The 15,628-nt window shown below is 45.4% G+C and overlaps 1 protein-coding gene across 1 annotated transcript in view; it reads right to left on the reverse strand.

Moving 5' to 3' along the window:
- Positions 1-563: 563 nt before the first annotated feature.
- LOC141271648 (uncharacterized) overlaps positions 564-15,628 on the reverse strand; it is a 32,459-nt gene continuing 17,394 nt past the window's right edge. Inside the window, exon 7 of the mRNA XM_073681690.1 lies at positions 564-1,986. Within this exon, the coding sequence (XP_073537791.1) occupies positions 1,869-1,986 (118 nt within the window). The 3' untranslated portion in view covers positions 564-1,868. The remainder of the gene's footprint in view (positions 1,987-15,628) is intronic.

The raw sequence follows: 15,628 nt of genomic DNA on the forward strand, positions 1-15,628 counted from the left end.
TAGTGTGCTCAGAGAGAGAGCAGCACACAGGCTGCTGTGTGAGGCAAGTTCAGGCCTACAGCGCGCACTAAAGCCTAGTGAGGGCCCTGAGAGTGGCCAAAGGCGAGAGGGGAGAAGAAGCAACGAGGGGGCAGAGGAGCGTACCAGGCTCACCCCGAACTATACACCGGACACCGGGTCCGCGCCTACAGGGCCCCTTTATACCCAGTAGGGACCACCGGATACCTGGAGGACTACAAGTCCCAGGCTGACCAACACTGACTACCGTACCAGGGCTAGGAGTCACGGAGGCCCCATCGTCCAGGGAGAGTGATCTCCAAGAGAAGGCCCTACCACCAGGTCAGCATGTGCAAGTGAGAGAGAGACAGTAATTAAGCCAGGCCTAGCTCCGGGCAGGTCAGAAGCTTAGCAAGTGAAAGCAACGGATCAGGAGGCCCTATACCCGCTCACTGGGGAGAGTCCAGAAGTGCACCCTTCGTACTGAGTACCCTGGACCATACCTGCATCTACACCAGTAAATGTACCGAAGCGAACCCCCGTGTGAGTGTCTGTCATTTCTCCCTGAACCATCCTGGCCGTCTCTCACCTGTACCACCATCCCTTTCCACACGCTGCCCTGAGGCCCGCTCCACCTGTGGGGAGCTGTTCCATCATAAGCTGCCCTAACATCTGCCTCAGAGGACTGTCGCAGCGCTGGTAGACCTTACCAGGCACCACAGGTGGCGTCACGAACTATTCCAAAAACCCCATAGAAACCCAAAACCCCCTTTTCTTTTTGGTTGACCGCCCTCGGCCACGGACCGGGCCAGCCACCGTGATATTCCCCACCGGCATCCATAAGCCCGGCTACCGAGTACCCCACTGCCCCGGGGTCGCATCACTCCCATCATGGTGTCTATGGCCCTCCCACTCTGGTGGATATGGCCCTCCCATCCTGGTGGATATGGCCCTCCCATCCTTGTGTATATGGCCCTACCGTCCTGGTGTATATGGCCCTACCATCCTGGTATATATGATCTCCATCCTTGTATATGTGGACCTGAACTCCATTGAAACTCCCCTGTCCCTTCCCCTTTGCATTTAGGCCGACTGTCAGTCAGTGCCGGGGGTGCGGTTACAGCTGCCGCTCTGTATGGTTAGAGCGATGATTGAACCAGCGCCAACACCGCCCCCGTGACTGAAATCAAATGCTGCCGGGGAGAATAAAGTTAATTTTCTCCTTTCAGCGCGCTCTGGGCAGGTTAGTAACGCTATTATCCTGTAGATTAACCCCATATCTGCTGGTTAATAGTGTTTTTCTAGTGACAGGTTCCCTTTAAAGTTCATTTTCTCCCAAGTGTTTTCTGTAAATCAGCCGGGCACTTTCATAACACTATTATCCTGCAGATTAACCATCTATCTGCTCAACCTCTCAGGTCTCCTTTAAGAGCTTCCCTGCCGCCTGCTCTCTCACTAGATAGAACTGTTACCTCTGCAAACAATCTGACTGATCCACATGGCTTGGTCTTTCTTTGACTCACTCAGAAACCTTCACTGAACTTGCACTTGCACATTTTGGGCCTTTTAGGCTCCAGAGCTCGGGTGCGATTGCAACCCTGGCACCCATTGTAGTTACGCCCCTGCCTATAACTGCTGAACCCTTCTCCAATAAGCCCCCCTCCTGACAGCGCTCGTCTTTGGCAGAAATCACATAGGCCCTGATTCATTATTGCTGTTTCTCCATTTTTCTGGAGTAATTTGCTCCTTATTAGTGGCTTTAGTATTTGCGCCTTATTTGCTTTATGTTTTGTGCCACTTTTTAAGTTGTCTTTCTTTTTCAAGTCTTTTTTCATTTTCTTGACAACTTTGCTTATCCAGATGTTTTAGATTCATGAATTGCGACATTTACCAAATATCACATTCTTTTGGGCATTTCTCTCCAGTTCTGGAGGAATTTTCAATGTCGCACATTTCGGTGACTTTTTTAAAAAATTGCGAGTTTTGGTGCTGAAAAAGAGAAAAAACAATTAAAAACAATAAAAAGCATTTTTGCTTTTCCCAAAATTAATGGACCGTGTAAATCCATATCATGAATGCCGATACATTTGAAAGCAATGATGGGAAAGGGAGCCGTCAGGTATTGTTCCCTCTTCCATCATTCCCCCTCTGAGTCTGAGCTCTGTGACGTCTCAGCATAGAAGGCATGATGACATTACTACAGCGCACCCTCTGTGCTCAGCAGTGCAGGGGCTGGAGATGCGAAGGATTAGGGAGGGGTGAGTGTTTGTTTATTAATTTTATATGTATGGAGGACTATATGGGGCCCATAATACTATATGGAGCACTATATGGTGCCCATAATACTGTATGGAGGACTAGATGGGGCCCATATCTGTATGAAGCACTATATGGGGCCCATTATACAGTACTAAGGACTATGTGGTGCCCATAATACTGTACGGAGGACTATGTGTTGCCCATAATACTGTATGGAGCACTATATGGGGAACATTACATTGTATGCAGGACTATGTGGGGCCCATAATATTGTATGGAGGACTATGTGGTGCCGATAATACTGCAGGGAGAACTATATGAGGAACATTATACTGTATGGAGCACCATGTGGTGCCCATAATACTGTGTGGAGCACTATATGGGGAACATTATACTGCATGGAGCACTATGTAGTGCCCATAATACTGTATGGAGCACTATGTGGTGCCCATAATACTGTATGGAACACTATATGGGGAACATTATATTGTATGGAGGACTATGTGGTGCCCATAATACTGTATGGAGGACTATGTGGTGCCCATAATACTGTATGGAGCACTATATGGGGAACATTATAATTGTATGGAGGACTATGTGGTACCCATAAAACTGAATGTCCCAAAAAAGACTCAGGAGCTCATGCATACAAAAGTAAAAGACAGTGTCCATGCCAGTGTGTTCAATTGCAAAAGAGGTGTTTATTCCGCCATCCCAAAACACACAATGTTTCGACCCTGTGTGGGTCTTTGTCAAGGAGCTCATGCAGTTTGAGTGTTTAGAAAATAAATCTCAGACTAAGGGCCCAGAAAGCAGCATATTCCGACATGAGAACGGCCGGTCTTGATGAATCGGAGCTAAATCTTTATTTGTCCATTTCAAATGTAATAGAAATGTGCTGGCTGCAGTGAGGAGGTCATGTGACTGCAGGTGATTGGCAGTTACTGGTCGCTCCTGACATCTGTAATGTTATCATTTGTATCTCAGGTGACAGTTGGGAGAGAGCGACGCAGCGACTTGTCTACAAGGAGCATCCGCAGAGTTTTTAGCTTCAAAGGCACTGTGTTTTGGCATTTTTTCCTTCCCTTCCCATTTGTACCGTCCCCCATTTCCCCTTTTTTCATTTTTGCAGGATTTACCGGATTCCATCATCCTTTACTGGTCATCGTGTGGCAAGTATCATTCTCTGTGCCCCATATACAGTTCACAGAGCACAATACATTCACATTACACAATGTATACACAGAGGGAGGAGCGCAGCTGTTCGCATTATTTGGTTGGGAAGGAGCTGTATAACAGATTTATAGCTTTAGAGTTGTAAAATAAACATTAAAAGTGTGCATCATCCATCAGAGGTATCTGTTAGCTTATATGTCCCAGCGTATACATTAAATGGATGCCTAAATGTGATGTAAAAATAGTCTAACACTGGCCAAAGAAGGAAAGGGGACAAGGGAGCAGGAGAACTCTATATGTGTATACACACAGCAAGCTTTATAGGAAAGTAATGTGGAGAACTGAAATTACCTGTATAATAAGTGTGTGTTCTTATATCTCAGACATTAGTGCCAACAGACTAATTGGTAACAAAACTGGTATAAGGGTCAAGAAAATAATAATTAAGTCAATATAGCGAGTCATAAATAAATGTCATAAAAGATGAACTTTATTGATGAAGTAAAAAGGTGCAGTGGATATACAAAAAATAGGAAGACAGCGCAGATCACACATATAAATAGCAAAATGTAAAGGAGGCTGACTGCTTAGTATAAAATCACAAATATAGTATATTAGATGTAACCCTCATCAGAAATATATATAAGCAAATATGTGTAAAAATACATATCTAATATTGATGATGCAATCAGAAGATACGGTGTGTATGGTGACTAAATAATGGTCAAGTATACAAGATTGGGGTAAAAGGTAAATATATTCCCATACATGGCACGGTCAAATAGTTGGCATACACTCAGGATGGATGGGAAAAAATGACTTTAGTACATACTTGGTTCACAGCAGGAGCTGCCTTACGATGTGCCCACCCCGACACATCACAGGAAGAGGGAGAATAAAAATGCAGCACTAGCCAATTGGAGAGGGACGCAGAGTGTAGTGACGCATGCGTGCACTGGTGAAGTCCGGGAGCTTGCCTCGACCCTCGTCACATGACCGACCATGACACAAACTGGGTTGCGGCGCCGAAGGGCTCGAAAGATACAGGAAGAGGAGAGCCGGCCGGGCACCAGACGAGCCAATGTGCAAAAGAAGTCTAGCATTCATAGTTGAGAAATCAACAACGTGATTAGTTGGAGAGTAATACTCACAAAAGGCCACAAGATGGTGCAAAAGAGCATGGTATTAACTGTATACAGCACAATGGAGAGACAACATTATGTGATATTATGACAAAAGGATATTAATATTGTCATAAATAAGATACATATTATTGCTAATATCTATAGTGACAAATATAAAAAAAAATATGAAATGGAAAATAATGTAATTAAATAAAATAAAAGTATAATATAATGTAAGAAAAAAGTGTGTCATTTATGAATGCGTGTGAAGAGAGAAAAAGAATATATATAATATTTATATATCCAAACAAGCAATCATGGGTGAACGTGAATAAGGGAAAACATAGATCAATGTTTATACCACTCAAAGTGACATGATTTCATTACATTAGATAAGAGTAAATACATGTATGTGAATCCACAATGTAAAATGTGTACGGAAATAAAGGGGAGTAATGGGTGTGGAAAAAGGGAAGAAGGGATGGATAGATGGGGGAGAGGGGGAAAAGAACGTCTAAGTACCATATTTTGTGGACTATAAGACGCATTGGACCATAAGAGACACCTAGGTTTTAGAGGAGGTAAATAGAAAATAAAATTTGAAGCAAAAAATGTGGTCATGATGCAGTTATGGGGGTTCTGCTGCTGCCACTGTTATGGAGATAATGTCCCCCAATTCTGTATTTATGTCCCCCATCTTGGTGTATATGTGGACCATCCTTGTCCCATCCTGGTATATATGATCCCCATCCTGATATACAGTATATGGCCCCCATTCTGGTATATATGATTCCCATCCAGGTATACAGTATATGGCCCCAATCTTGGTATATATGGCCCCCATCCTGGTATATATGATCCACATTATGGTATATATGGCCCTTCTTCCTGTTATATATGGCCCTCCAGCCTGGTATATATGTCCCCCCATCCTGCTATACCGTGGGGAAAAGACGTATTTGATACATTGCCGATTTTGCAAGTTTTCCCACCTACAAAGAATGCAGAGGTCTGTAATTTTTATTGTAGGTGCACTTCACTTATGAGAGACAGAATCTTAAAAAACTTACATTGTGTGATTTTTAAATAATTAATTTGCATTTTATTTCATGAAATAAGTATTTGATACAATATAAAAACAGAACTTAATATTTGGTACAGAAACCTTTGTTTGTAATTACAGAGGTCAGACATTTCCTGCAGCAGGGATTTTGGCCCACTCCTCCATACAGATCTTTCAGGTTTTGGGGCTGTCTCTGGGCAGCATTGAGTTTCAGCTCCCTCCAAAGATTTTCTACTGGGTTCAGGTCTGGAGACTGGCTAGGCCACTCCAGGACCGTGAAATTTCTTACGGAGCCACTCCTTAGTTGCCCTGGCTGTGTATTTCAGGTCGTTGTCATGCTGGAAGACCCAACCACAACCCATCTTCAGTGCTCTTACTGATGAAAGAGGTTGTTGGCCAAAATCTCGCGATACATGACCCCATCCATCCTCCCTCCCTTCAATACGGTGCAGTATTGCAGTCCACTTTGCAGAAAAGCACTCCCAAAATATGATGTTTACCCCACCATGCTTCACAGTTGGGACGGTGTTCTTGGGGTTGTACTCATCCTTCTTCCTCCAAATATGGCGAGTGGAGTTGATGGCAAAAAGTTCTATTTTGGTCTCATCTGACCACATGACCTTTTCCCATGCCTCATCTGAATCATCCAGATGGTCATTGGCGAACTTAAAACGGGCCTGGAAATGTGCTGACGTGAGCAGGGGGACCTTGCATGCCCTGCAGGATTTTAATCCATGACGGCTTAGTGTGTTACTAATGATAATGTTTAATACTCTGGTCCCAACTCCCTTCAGGTCATTGACCAGGTCCTCCTGTGTAGTTGCGCTGAATCCTGACCTTTCTAAGAATCATCCTTACCCCATGAGGCGAGATCATACAATGTGATTTACTGTTTATTATGTTTCGATTCTGTCTTTCACAGTTGCAGTGTACGTACGATAAAATTACAGACCTCTCCATTCTTTGTAGTGGGAGAACTTGCAATATCGACAGTGTATCAAATATTTATTTTCCCCACTGTATATGTCCCACCCATCCTGGTATATATGTCCCCACCCATCCTGGTATATATATCCCCACTCATCCTGGTATATCTCTATCCTGGTATATGTGGCCCTCCATCCAGGTACATGTGTTGCCCATCCTCGTATATATGTCCCGTCATCCTGGTATATGATCTCCATCACGCCGCACACATAAAATAAATAAACCATTCTACTCACCTTCCCTTTGCGTCCTCTTCTGATGCCGGCAACTGACTTCAGCGTGTAAGTGTCATGACGTCAATGCCATGTGTCCCCACATGCCAACGTCAGCTGCCGGAATATTCACTGCTCCCCACGCCCAGGATTATGGGCATGGGGAGCAGTGAATATTAATTTTCCTTAATAGCGGACACATGTGATCGTCCAGCCACAGCTGGAATCCGGCGTCTGCGGCTAACACGTGCACCCTATATTGAAAAAAAAAAAATGAACTGCTCCACACTCCCACAGTCCCACCCACCTCTACGTCCTGGCTTCAGTGCAGAGAGGTGGACGGTATTATTGGCATGGGGAGCAATGCATATTCATTTTCTTTAATAGCAGGCACAGGTGGTAGCCCCAGCACCGGCTCCTGCCTCCAATGACCCTGCTCCTGCCTCCCTTGACTCGCTTCTTCGCCGCTGTCCACCCCCCCAATTCCACAGCCACAGACAGGTACATCATAAGATTGCCCCTCCTCCACTTTCCTCCAATTTTTTTGGGGAAAAGAGCATCTTATAGTCTGCAAAATACGGTGTATGAAAAACACAAGGACACAGTAAAACAAACGTATAAAAATACTCTGTTATAAAAAAGTAACAGTAAACAGCAAGTGCTGGTAAAAATGTGATAAAAAAAGGGTATTTGGTTGACATGTTTTTTTTGCAAAAAATGTATACTAAGCCACTCTACCCATGTCAAGGTGACCCACATCAGAGCAGTCCCTATCTGACGTATTTAAAAACTGATCATGTGTATAGTACCTATATGAGCAGATCTGACAGGCAATGTCCATGTGGACACGCTACAGAGAACGGCATTTATGTGCATGGCCCACAAGGGAGGGGTGGAGACCTCCATAATCTTTTAAATACATCAGATAGGGACTGCTCTGATGTGGGTTACCTTGACGTTGTTAGAGTGGCTTAGTATACATTTTTTGCAAAAAACATGTCAACCAAATACCCTGTTTTTTATCACCTTTTTACTAGCACTTGCTGTTTACTGTTACTTTTTTACAACAGAGTATTTTTATACGTTTGTTTTACTGTGTCCTTCTGTTTTTCAGTCTTTTGGTGGTGTGAACACTGTCCTTCAGACTTGTTCACTGTATGCATGGCTCATGTGCTTGTATTCAAAATGCGGTATATGTAAAACACCTATATGAAAATAACTGAGTATAGAGGTCTCACATAAATTGAGAGTAGAATAAATGGTGGAAGGTGTAAAAACCAAAGAGGACACAGTAACGCAACATTGTGCAGTAATATATAGAAATTGTATATCTACATAGATGGTAAAATTGCGCATATCAGATGGTTCAGAGGGACAGTGAATGACGATGAGAATGATGTGACAATACATCGCAGTCACTCCCAGAAACTAAGGGCACAGTCACAGTCGGCCAAAGTAATCATGAGGAAGTGAGCGGCCACAGCTCTGACTTCCTCTTGATTACATGTACATGACTCGTCCAGGGGGATATGGGGGACTCGGTACCCGGGCCTTTACCTTCTTGGGATGTCACGGCGGTCTGCTCCCGGGCCCGTACCCTGGGGTCACTCTTTAAAAGGGGTTTGGTTGCTTGGGGAGATGGATAACTGTATTGTCTCGTGACGCCACCTGTGGTTCCTGGTAATGGGTACCGGCGCTGCTGCAGACCTCTGGAGCAGATGTTAGGGCAGCTTGGTTGGTGCGGCTCTCTACAGGCAGAGCACAGCTCCAGGGCAGTGTAGGTACAGATGGTGATGCTGGGCGTTGTAGTGCAGGAGCGACAGCATGGTAGTAATAACTGACAGAAGCAATGGGGTGCAGTCATCCGAGTTTACTCACAGTTCTTTAGGTTCTTCAGGTGGCACTGTACAGGTGTCAGCCTCCCACGTCGCGCTGCGTTTACCAGGCAGGGGTTCAGCACTCCCTCAAGTATCTCAAGAGCACTTAACGGGACCCCTCTCTTTATGTTCCTTTCTTAGCCGACTTCCCGAACTGGGTCTCTCCCTCCTGCCCTGCGCCTCGCCACACAAAGTCACGATCGGGTACCTTGAGATCCGACTGGGCAACTTGAAGTTCCCGGACCTGACTTGGTGCCCTTTTCGGACCTTTGGACCCTGAAAGTGCAGAAGCCTCCGGTTTTCCAGCCGAGACCTGAAGTAACTCGGCTAGTCCAGGGACTGGTGCCCTTCTTGCGGCCTGATCCCTCTGATGCCTGGGAGATTCGGGCGTACGGGTGCCATCCTGCACTCACCGTACCCCCTGGGATCCATTCTGTTACTGGAGCCTTTCTCCTCCGCTCCCCTCTCACTCTTGGGCCTCTCTTACTAGGCCCCACTCTGGAGCAGAGCTCCTGAAGAGACTCTGCTCCTCAGACTGCTCCTCTCCTCTTCTCTCTCACTGAATCCACCCCTACACATGATGGCTTCCCTTCTTATATATATCTCCAAGTGCTCCCCTGTTCTGCGTCCTCCACCCACACCCACTACTTGGTTCCCCCTCACTTTTGGTTCCCCCCACTCCAGCCAGGGACGGGGCAGCAGAAGAAGTGCATAATGCCCTTCCAGCCGGCCTGGAGTAGTGTAGTGTTGAGTGCAGGTGTTGGGGTCCCGGGCAGTACTCCATACTTACCTGAGAGAAGGAGATGCCACACCTCTGGGTGAGGTGCAGTACCTCTGTGGCAACTGAACTCTCAGGGGCGCCACATACATTCAAGGTGAGGACAGTGACACCAGCAATGATTGTGCACTGGGCTCACAAGTCATAACAACCTCAAGTGAATCCCGGGAGAGCGAATGCTGACAACACTGGAAAAGTGCCGACACGAGAGGTGAGTATGGGAGTTTTAATTTTCATGGTGGCAAACATTCAAATTGAGAAGGGGTTGTCCCAATAGTGGACACCCCCTTTAAGCTGATGAGTAGTGAATACCACATATATTTTTGAATAGCGGCATGTGGCATAATAAATGGCTTTTGTGGTACAAAATATTTGATTATTGATGTTAAAATGTTTCAGTCCTGTGGAATCACAAAAGGTGTAAGTGCGTTCAATGTTAGGACAGGAAATGCATCTGCCACAAGGTGAACATCCCCGACGAGGGCGGACATTATCCAAAAAGATGATTGGATCACTGTGGTAGTGACTTTCACCACATGGTCACGGAGGTTTTTACTTCTCCGAAAGGTGATACTAGGTCTATTAGGTAAGTATTTGGATAGAGTAGAATCTGCCAAAAAGGATGGGCCACGATTTTTTATTTCCTTTTCAAGGAGGCTTGGGAAAACTCTTGATTTTACAGTTATATTACAGTATTAACTATGGGCAATCAGACAATCCAAGGTCCAAATCCCCCAAAAGGATTAAAGAAAAAAGTAAAAAAAATCTAAAGAATTATAAAAAGTCTAAAAAAGTCAATCACACTCCCTTGCTTCCATTAAAAATAAAGATATTTAAAAAAATAGATAAACATATTTGATATCTCCACATTTGTAAAAGTACAATCTATCAAAAAAATTAATTAACTGTAGAGCAATGGTCTCCAACATTTCTTACATTGAGAACCACATTCAGCTCTGAGAGAGGGTCACAAGCCACATCCAGACCCCAACCTGTCCCCTGACTAGTGACATCTAGCTCCCACTCCCCCTCGCAGTAGTGACACCCAGAGCTCCCATGACCAGTATGACGGCCAAGCTTTCACACAGAAATCACACTAAGGCCTCCTTCACACATCCTGGTAATTCCTGTACATCCGTGTGCTATCCATATGTCCATGTGTCCGTGTGCCATCTGTGTGTCCTTATGCAGCATCCGTGTTTTGTACAGGAAAAAAACGGATGCTATTTAAACTATTTATTTTTAAAGTTTAATTGCAAGAAATTTAACAACACAGGACTTGCAGGAGGGAGAACAGATGATAGATCGATAGATAGATGGATACATAGATACATAAATACATGAGCGATATATATAATCAGTGCTTTGGGGTTGTAGCTTACTGTACATGTAATTTATTCATAAATGATTACATTTAAAAAAAAATGGCGTGGGATCTCCCTACATTTTATTAACCAGCAGAGGGAAAGCGGACAGCTGGGACTGATGTTTATAGCCTGGGAAGAGGATAATACCCATGTAGCTTCCCAGGCTATTAATATCAGCTCACAGCTGTATACTTATTCTTTACTGGTTATTAAAATGGGGGACCCCCCAAAAAAATTATGTGGGCCCCCCCCTATATTAATAATCAGTAAAGGCTAGGCAGACAGATATTAATAGCCTAGGAAGTGGCCATGGATATTGGTCCCCTCCCATATTAAAACATCAGCTCTCAGCCACCCCTGAAATTGCACATTCATAAGGTTCTGGCGCTTAGCCTCCACTCTTCCCGCTTGTCCTGATGCAGTGGCAAGTGGGGTAATAGGGTTGGGGTTGATGTCAGCTTTGTATCGGCAGCTGACATCAAGTCCAGGGGTTAGTAATGGAGAGGCGTCTATAAGACGCCCCCATTATTAACTCCAGAGTCAATAGTTGAATAAAATACAAATACCCAGAATAAAGTACTTTATTTGAAATAAAAGTTCACACTGTTTTACACATTTATTTAAAAATAAAAAACACATTTATACTCACCTTATGCTCATTCCTCTGAAGCCAAAGTCCCCTGTAAAAAAATCAAAAATAAAAACCAACCATGTTCCTCATACTGTCAATCACTGTAATCCATCTCTGTGATATTTAGTTTAGAACCTGAATGGTGCCTAGATGCGACCGTCCAGGCTGTAAACCAGGACACAATGAGCTGCTGCAACCGACGTCATAGAGGTTACCACCTGTCACTGAAGGTGTGTTCCCATGGGCAGTTCAGTGCAAGCCAGAACAATGAACTGCTGTGACCTCAGTGACATCACCGCGAGCACCATGAAAAATTTCTCACAGTGTTGCCCTGAGCTCACTGATCTCACTGCTGTTAACAGTGAATTGCGCTGAATATATGAGCTCAGCGCAACAGCGTGAAAAATTTCTCATGGTGCTAGCGGTGATCTCACTGAGGTCACTGTGACGCGCCCAGGGGATGGGGACGACTCGGCGCTTTGGCATTGTTGTTGCCTGATCTCGGGGGATGTCGCAGTGGCCGGCTCCCGGGCCCGTACCCTGGGGTCACTCTTAAAAGAAGGGGAAAGTTAAATGGGATAGGGGAATGTTCGTGACGCCACCCGTGGTGTCTGGTGAGGATCACCAGCGCTGCAACAGTTCTCTGAGGCCGGTGTTCAGGCAGCTTAGTTGGTACGGCTCCCCAGAGGTGGAGCGGGACCTCAGGGCAGTGTAGAGAGAGTGTAGAGTAGAGCGTTGGCGGGTGCAGAGCCGCGGAGGAAAGAACAGACAGAGGCAGTAGTTGAAGTCATCCAAGCCTTTACTCACTTTGGTGATTACTCAGCTCAGAGCTTCTCTCTGCTGTCACACGGCAAGCTGCGGCCGCCAGGGTGGGGTTCAGCACTCTCCAGGTAGTTCCGGGGCACTTTACAGGACCCCCGCTCTAGTGTGTTCCTCTCTGGTTCAACTTCTCCCACCTTGTGTCCCCCACTGAGTCCCGTACAGGTACTGCAATGTCGCTTGTGGGTAACATGTTGCTCCCGGACCGACTGGGTGCCCTTTTTGGTGACTTGTGGTGAGAACGTGGCGTAAGGCCTGGTCCCTCTGGATAAACTCAGATTAGGGCATACAGGTGGCGACTCGGCTCCGTCCGTATCCCCCTGGGATCCACATAAGCCTCCGGACTTTTCCGACAGAGACATAAAGTGCAAAGTCAGATAATCGGGGACCGGTACCCCCTCTTGCGGCAGGGTCTCTCTGGCTGGGCCAGAATAAGGTATGCAGGTGGCGACTCCGCTCCGTCCGCACCCCTGAGATCCTTTCGCCTGTGGAGTCTATCTCCTCTGCTCCCCTCCTGGGCCTTCTTGCTTGGACCCTGACCGGGGACAGAGACGTCTCGAGGCCTGAGACCGGGAACCGTGGACCCTCAGCCGGCTGCAGCCTTGTGCGGACTTGCCGTCCCAAGGACCCATGACCAAAGTTTACCTTGTTATAAAGATGGCCTCCAGTTATATAGAATTCTAATAAAGTGCTTAGGTAAATGCTTCCTCACCCTTACTCACTACGTGGTTCCCCCTAACTTTGGTTCCCCCCAACTCCTGCATTCAGGCCCGGGGCAGCACTATGGTGCATTAGGCCCCCTACAGAACTGGAGTGGTGTAGTGTTGAGTGTGTGGTTGGGGTCCTGTGTAGTACTCCATCCTTACCTGGGAGAGGAGATACCACACCTCGTTCTGAGGTGCAGTACCCCTGTGGCGACTGAACCCTCAGGGGCGCCACAACTGCAGTTCCTCGACCTGGCTTGCAGTGAACTGCCCGTGGGAACGCACCTTCAGTGACCGGCGGTAACCTCTATGACGTCACCGTTTGTTACTGAAGTTGCGCTAACAGCAGCTCATTGTGTCCTGGCTTACAGCCTGGACGGTCGCATCTTGGCACCGTTCAGGTTGTAAATCAGTGATCATAGACATTGATTACACTTTGATTAAGCAAATGAGCATAGGCATCTTAATAGATTACCAGTAGTGATGAGCGAGTTTGCTCGTTTAACCCTTTAATCAAGCATGCTCGGGTGCTCGCCTAGTATTTGCAGCATGCTCGGCATCTATTTTTATCCGCCGCGGCTGCATGTTTCACGGCTGTTAGACAGCTGCGACACATGCACGGATTGCCTGTTTGTTAGGCAATCTCTGCATGTGTCGCAGCTGTCTAACAGTCGTGACACATGCAGCCGCAGTGGAGTAAACATAGATGCTGAAATACTTGGCGAGCACCCGAGCATGCTTGATTAAAGGGTTAAACAAGCAAACTCGCTCATCACTACTGGTAATCTATTAAGATGCCTATGCTCATTTACTTATTCTGTTTGGTGTCTTGATTTTTTGTTTTGCCCTATTTGTGTACTTTCCCTGATTACTCCTGATCATTTCTGCATATACTTATAGGGGTCAGGGACTTAATAATAATTGATGCACACTTTAATGTATAACATCTTTATCTTTTCAAACATGGACAGTGCATTGCTGTTTATTTAGTTACATTGACACACATCCAGGATTTTGTGATTACTACTACTTGTGCTGCACTTTATATTAGGGGTGTAATAGGGTCCTATATATCATATCCTGTCAATATATTATATATTTTTTGTAGACCCTTCCATATGTTGGATGTTAAATGTGTAATTGGGTACACACCTTATAATATATATTTTTGAGAGTTTTTAACTTCATCAATAAAGGTTATATTTTAGGGGCTATTTTTTGGTGGTTACTGAATAAACGTCATAACTGGTGTAAAATGCTGGGATCAGATGAGTAATAAATACGTCATGTTCAGAAAGTGAACTAAGTCCGCACCTCTGACTGCATGGCGCAGGGGAATACAGATTTGTGCATTGATCCTGTATATTGTACTTATGTGGTCGGGCACTCAGATATTGTATTCTCTGTTATATTTATTTACTCAGCACATTTCTAGTCTTATACAATGGGGAAAAAAAGTATTTAGTCAGCCACCAATTGTGCAAGTTCTCCCACTTAAAAAGATGAGCGAGGCCTGTAATTTACATCATAGGTAGACCTCAACCATGAGAGACAAAATGAGAAAACAAATCCTGAAAATCACATTGTCTGATTTGGAAAGAATTTTTTTTTACATTTTGGTGGAAAATAAGTATTTCGTCAATTAGAAAAGTTCATCTCAAGACTTTGTTATATATTCTTTGTTGGCAATGACAGAGGTCAAACGTTTTCTGTAAGTCTTCACAAGGTTGGCACACACTGTTGCTGGTATGTTGGCCCATTCCTCCATGCAGTTCTCCTCTAGAGCAGTGATGTTTTGGGGCTGTAGCTGGGCAACACGGACTTTCAACTCCCTCCAAAGGTTTTCTATAGGGTTTAGATCTGGAGACTGGCTAGGCCACTCCAGGACCTTGAAATGCTTCTTACGAAGCCATGCCTTCGTTGCTCTGGCGGTGTGCTTGGGATCATTGTCATGCTGAAAGACCCAGCCTCGTTTCATCTTCAATGCCCTTGCTGATGGAAGGAGGTTTGCACTCAAAATCTCACGATACATGGCCCCAATTATTTTTTCATGTACACGGATCACTCATCCTGGTCCCTTGGCAGAGAAACAGCCCCAAAGCATGATGTTGCCACCCCCATGCTTCACAGTAGGTATGGTGTTCTTTGGATGCAACTCAGCATTCTTTCTCCTCCAAACATGACGAGTTGTGTTTCTACCAAACAGTTCTACTTTGGTTTCATCTGACCATATGACATTCTTTCAATACTCCTCTGGATAATCCAAATGCTTTCTAGCAAACTTCAGATGAGTCCGGACATGTAATGGCTTAAGCAGGGGGATACGTCTGGCACTGCAGGATCTGAGTCCCTGGCGGCGTAGTGTGTTACTGATGGTAGCCTGTGTAAAACTGGTCCCAGCTCTCTGCAGGTCATTCACTAGGTCCCCCCGTGTGGTTCTGGGATTTTTGCTCACCGTTTTTGAGATCATTTTGACCCCACGGGGTGAGATCTTGTGTGGAGCCCCAGATCGAGGGAGATTATCAGTGAGTGGTTTTGTATGTCTTCAATTTTCTAATTATTGCTCCCACAGTTGATTTCTTCACACCAAGCTGCTTGCCTATTGCAGATTCAGTCTTCCCAGCCTGGTGCAGG

The sequence above is a fragment of the Phyllobates terribilis genome, unplaced genomic scaffold (genome assembly GCF_046119375.1).
Source record: "Phyllobates terribilis strain yellow unplaced genomic scaffold, ASM4611937v1 Scaffold_5__5_contigs__length_657084704, whole genome shotgun sequence".
NCBI lineage: Eukaryota > Metazoa > Chordata > Amphibia > Anura > Dendrobatidae > Phyllobates > Phyllobates terribilis.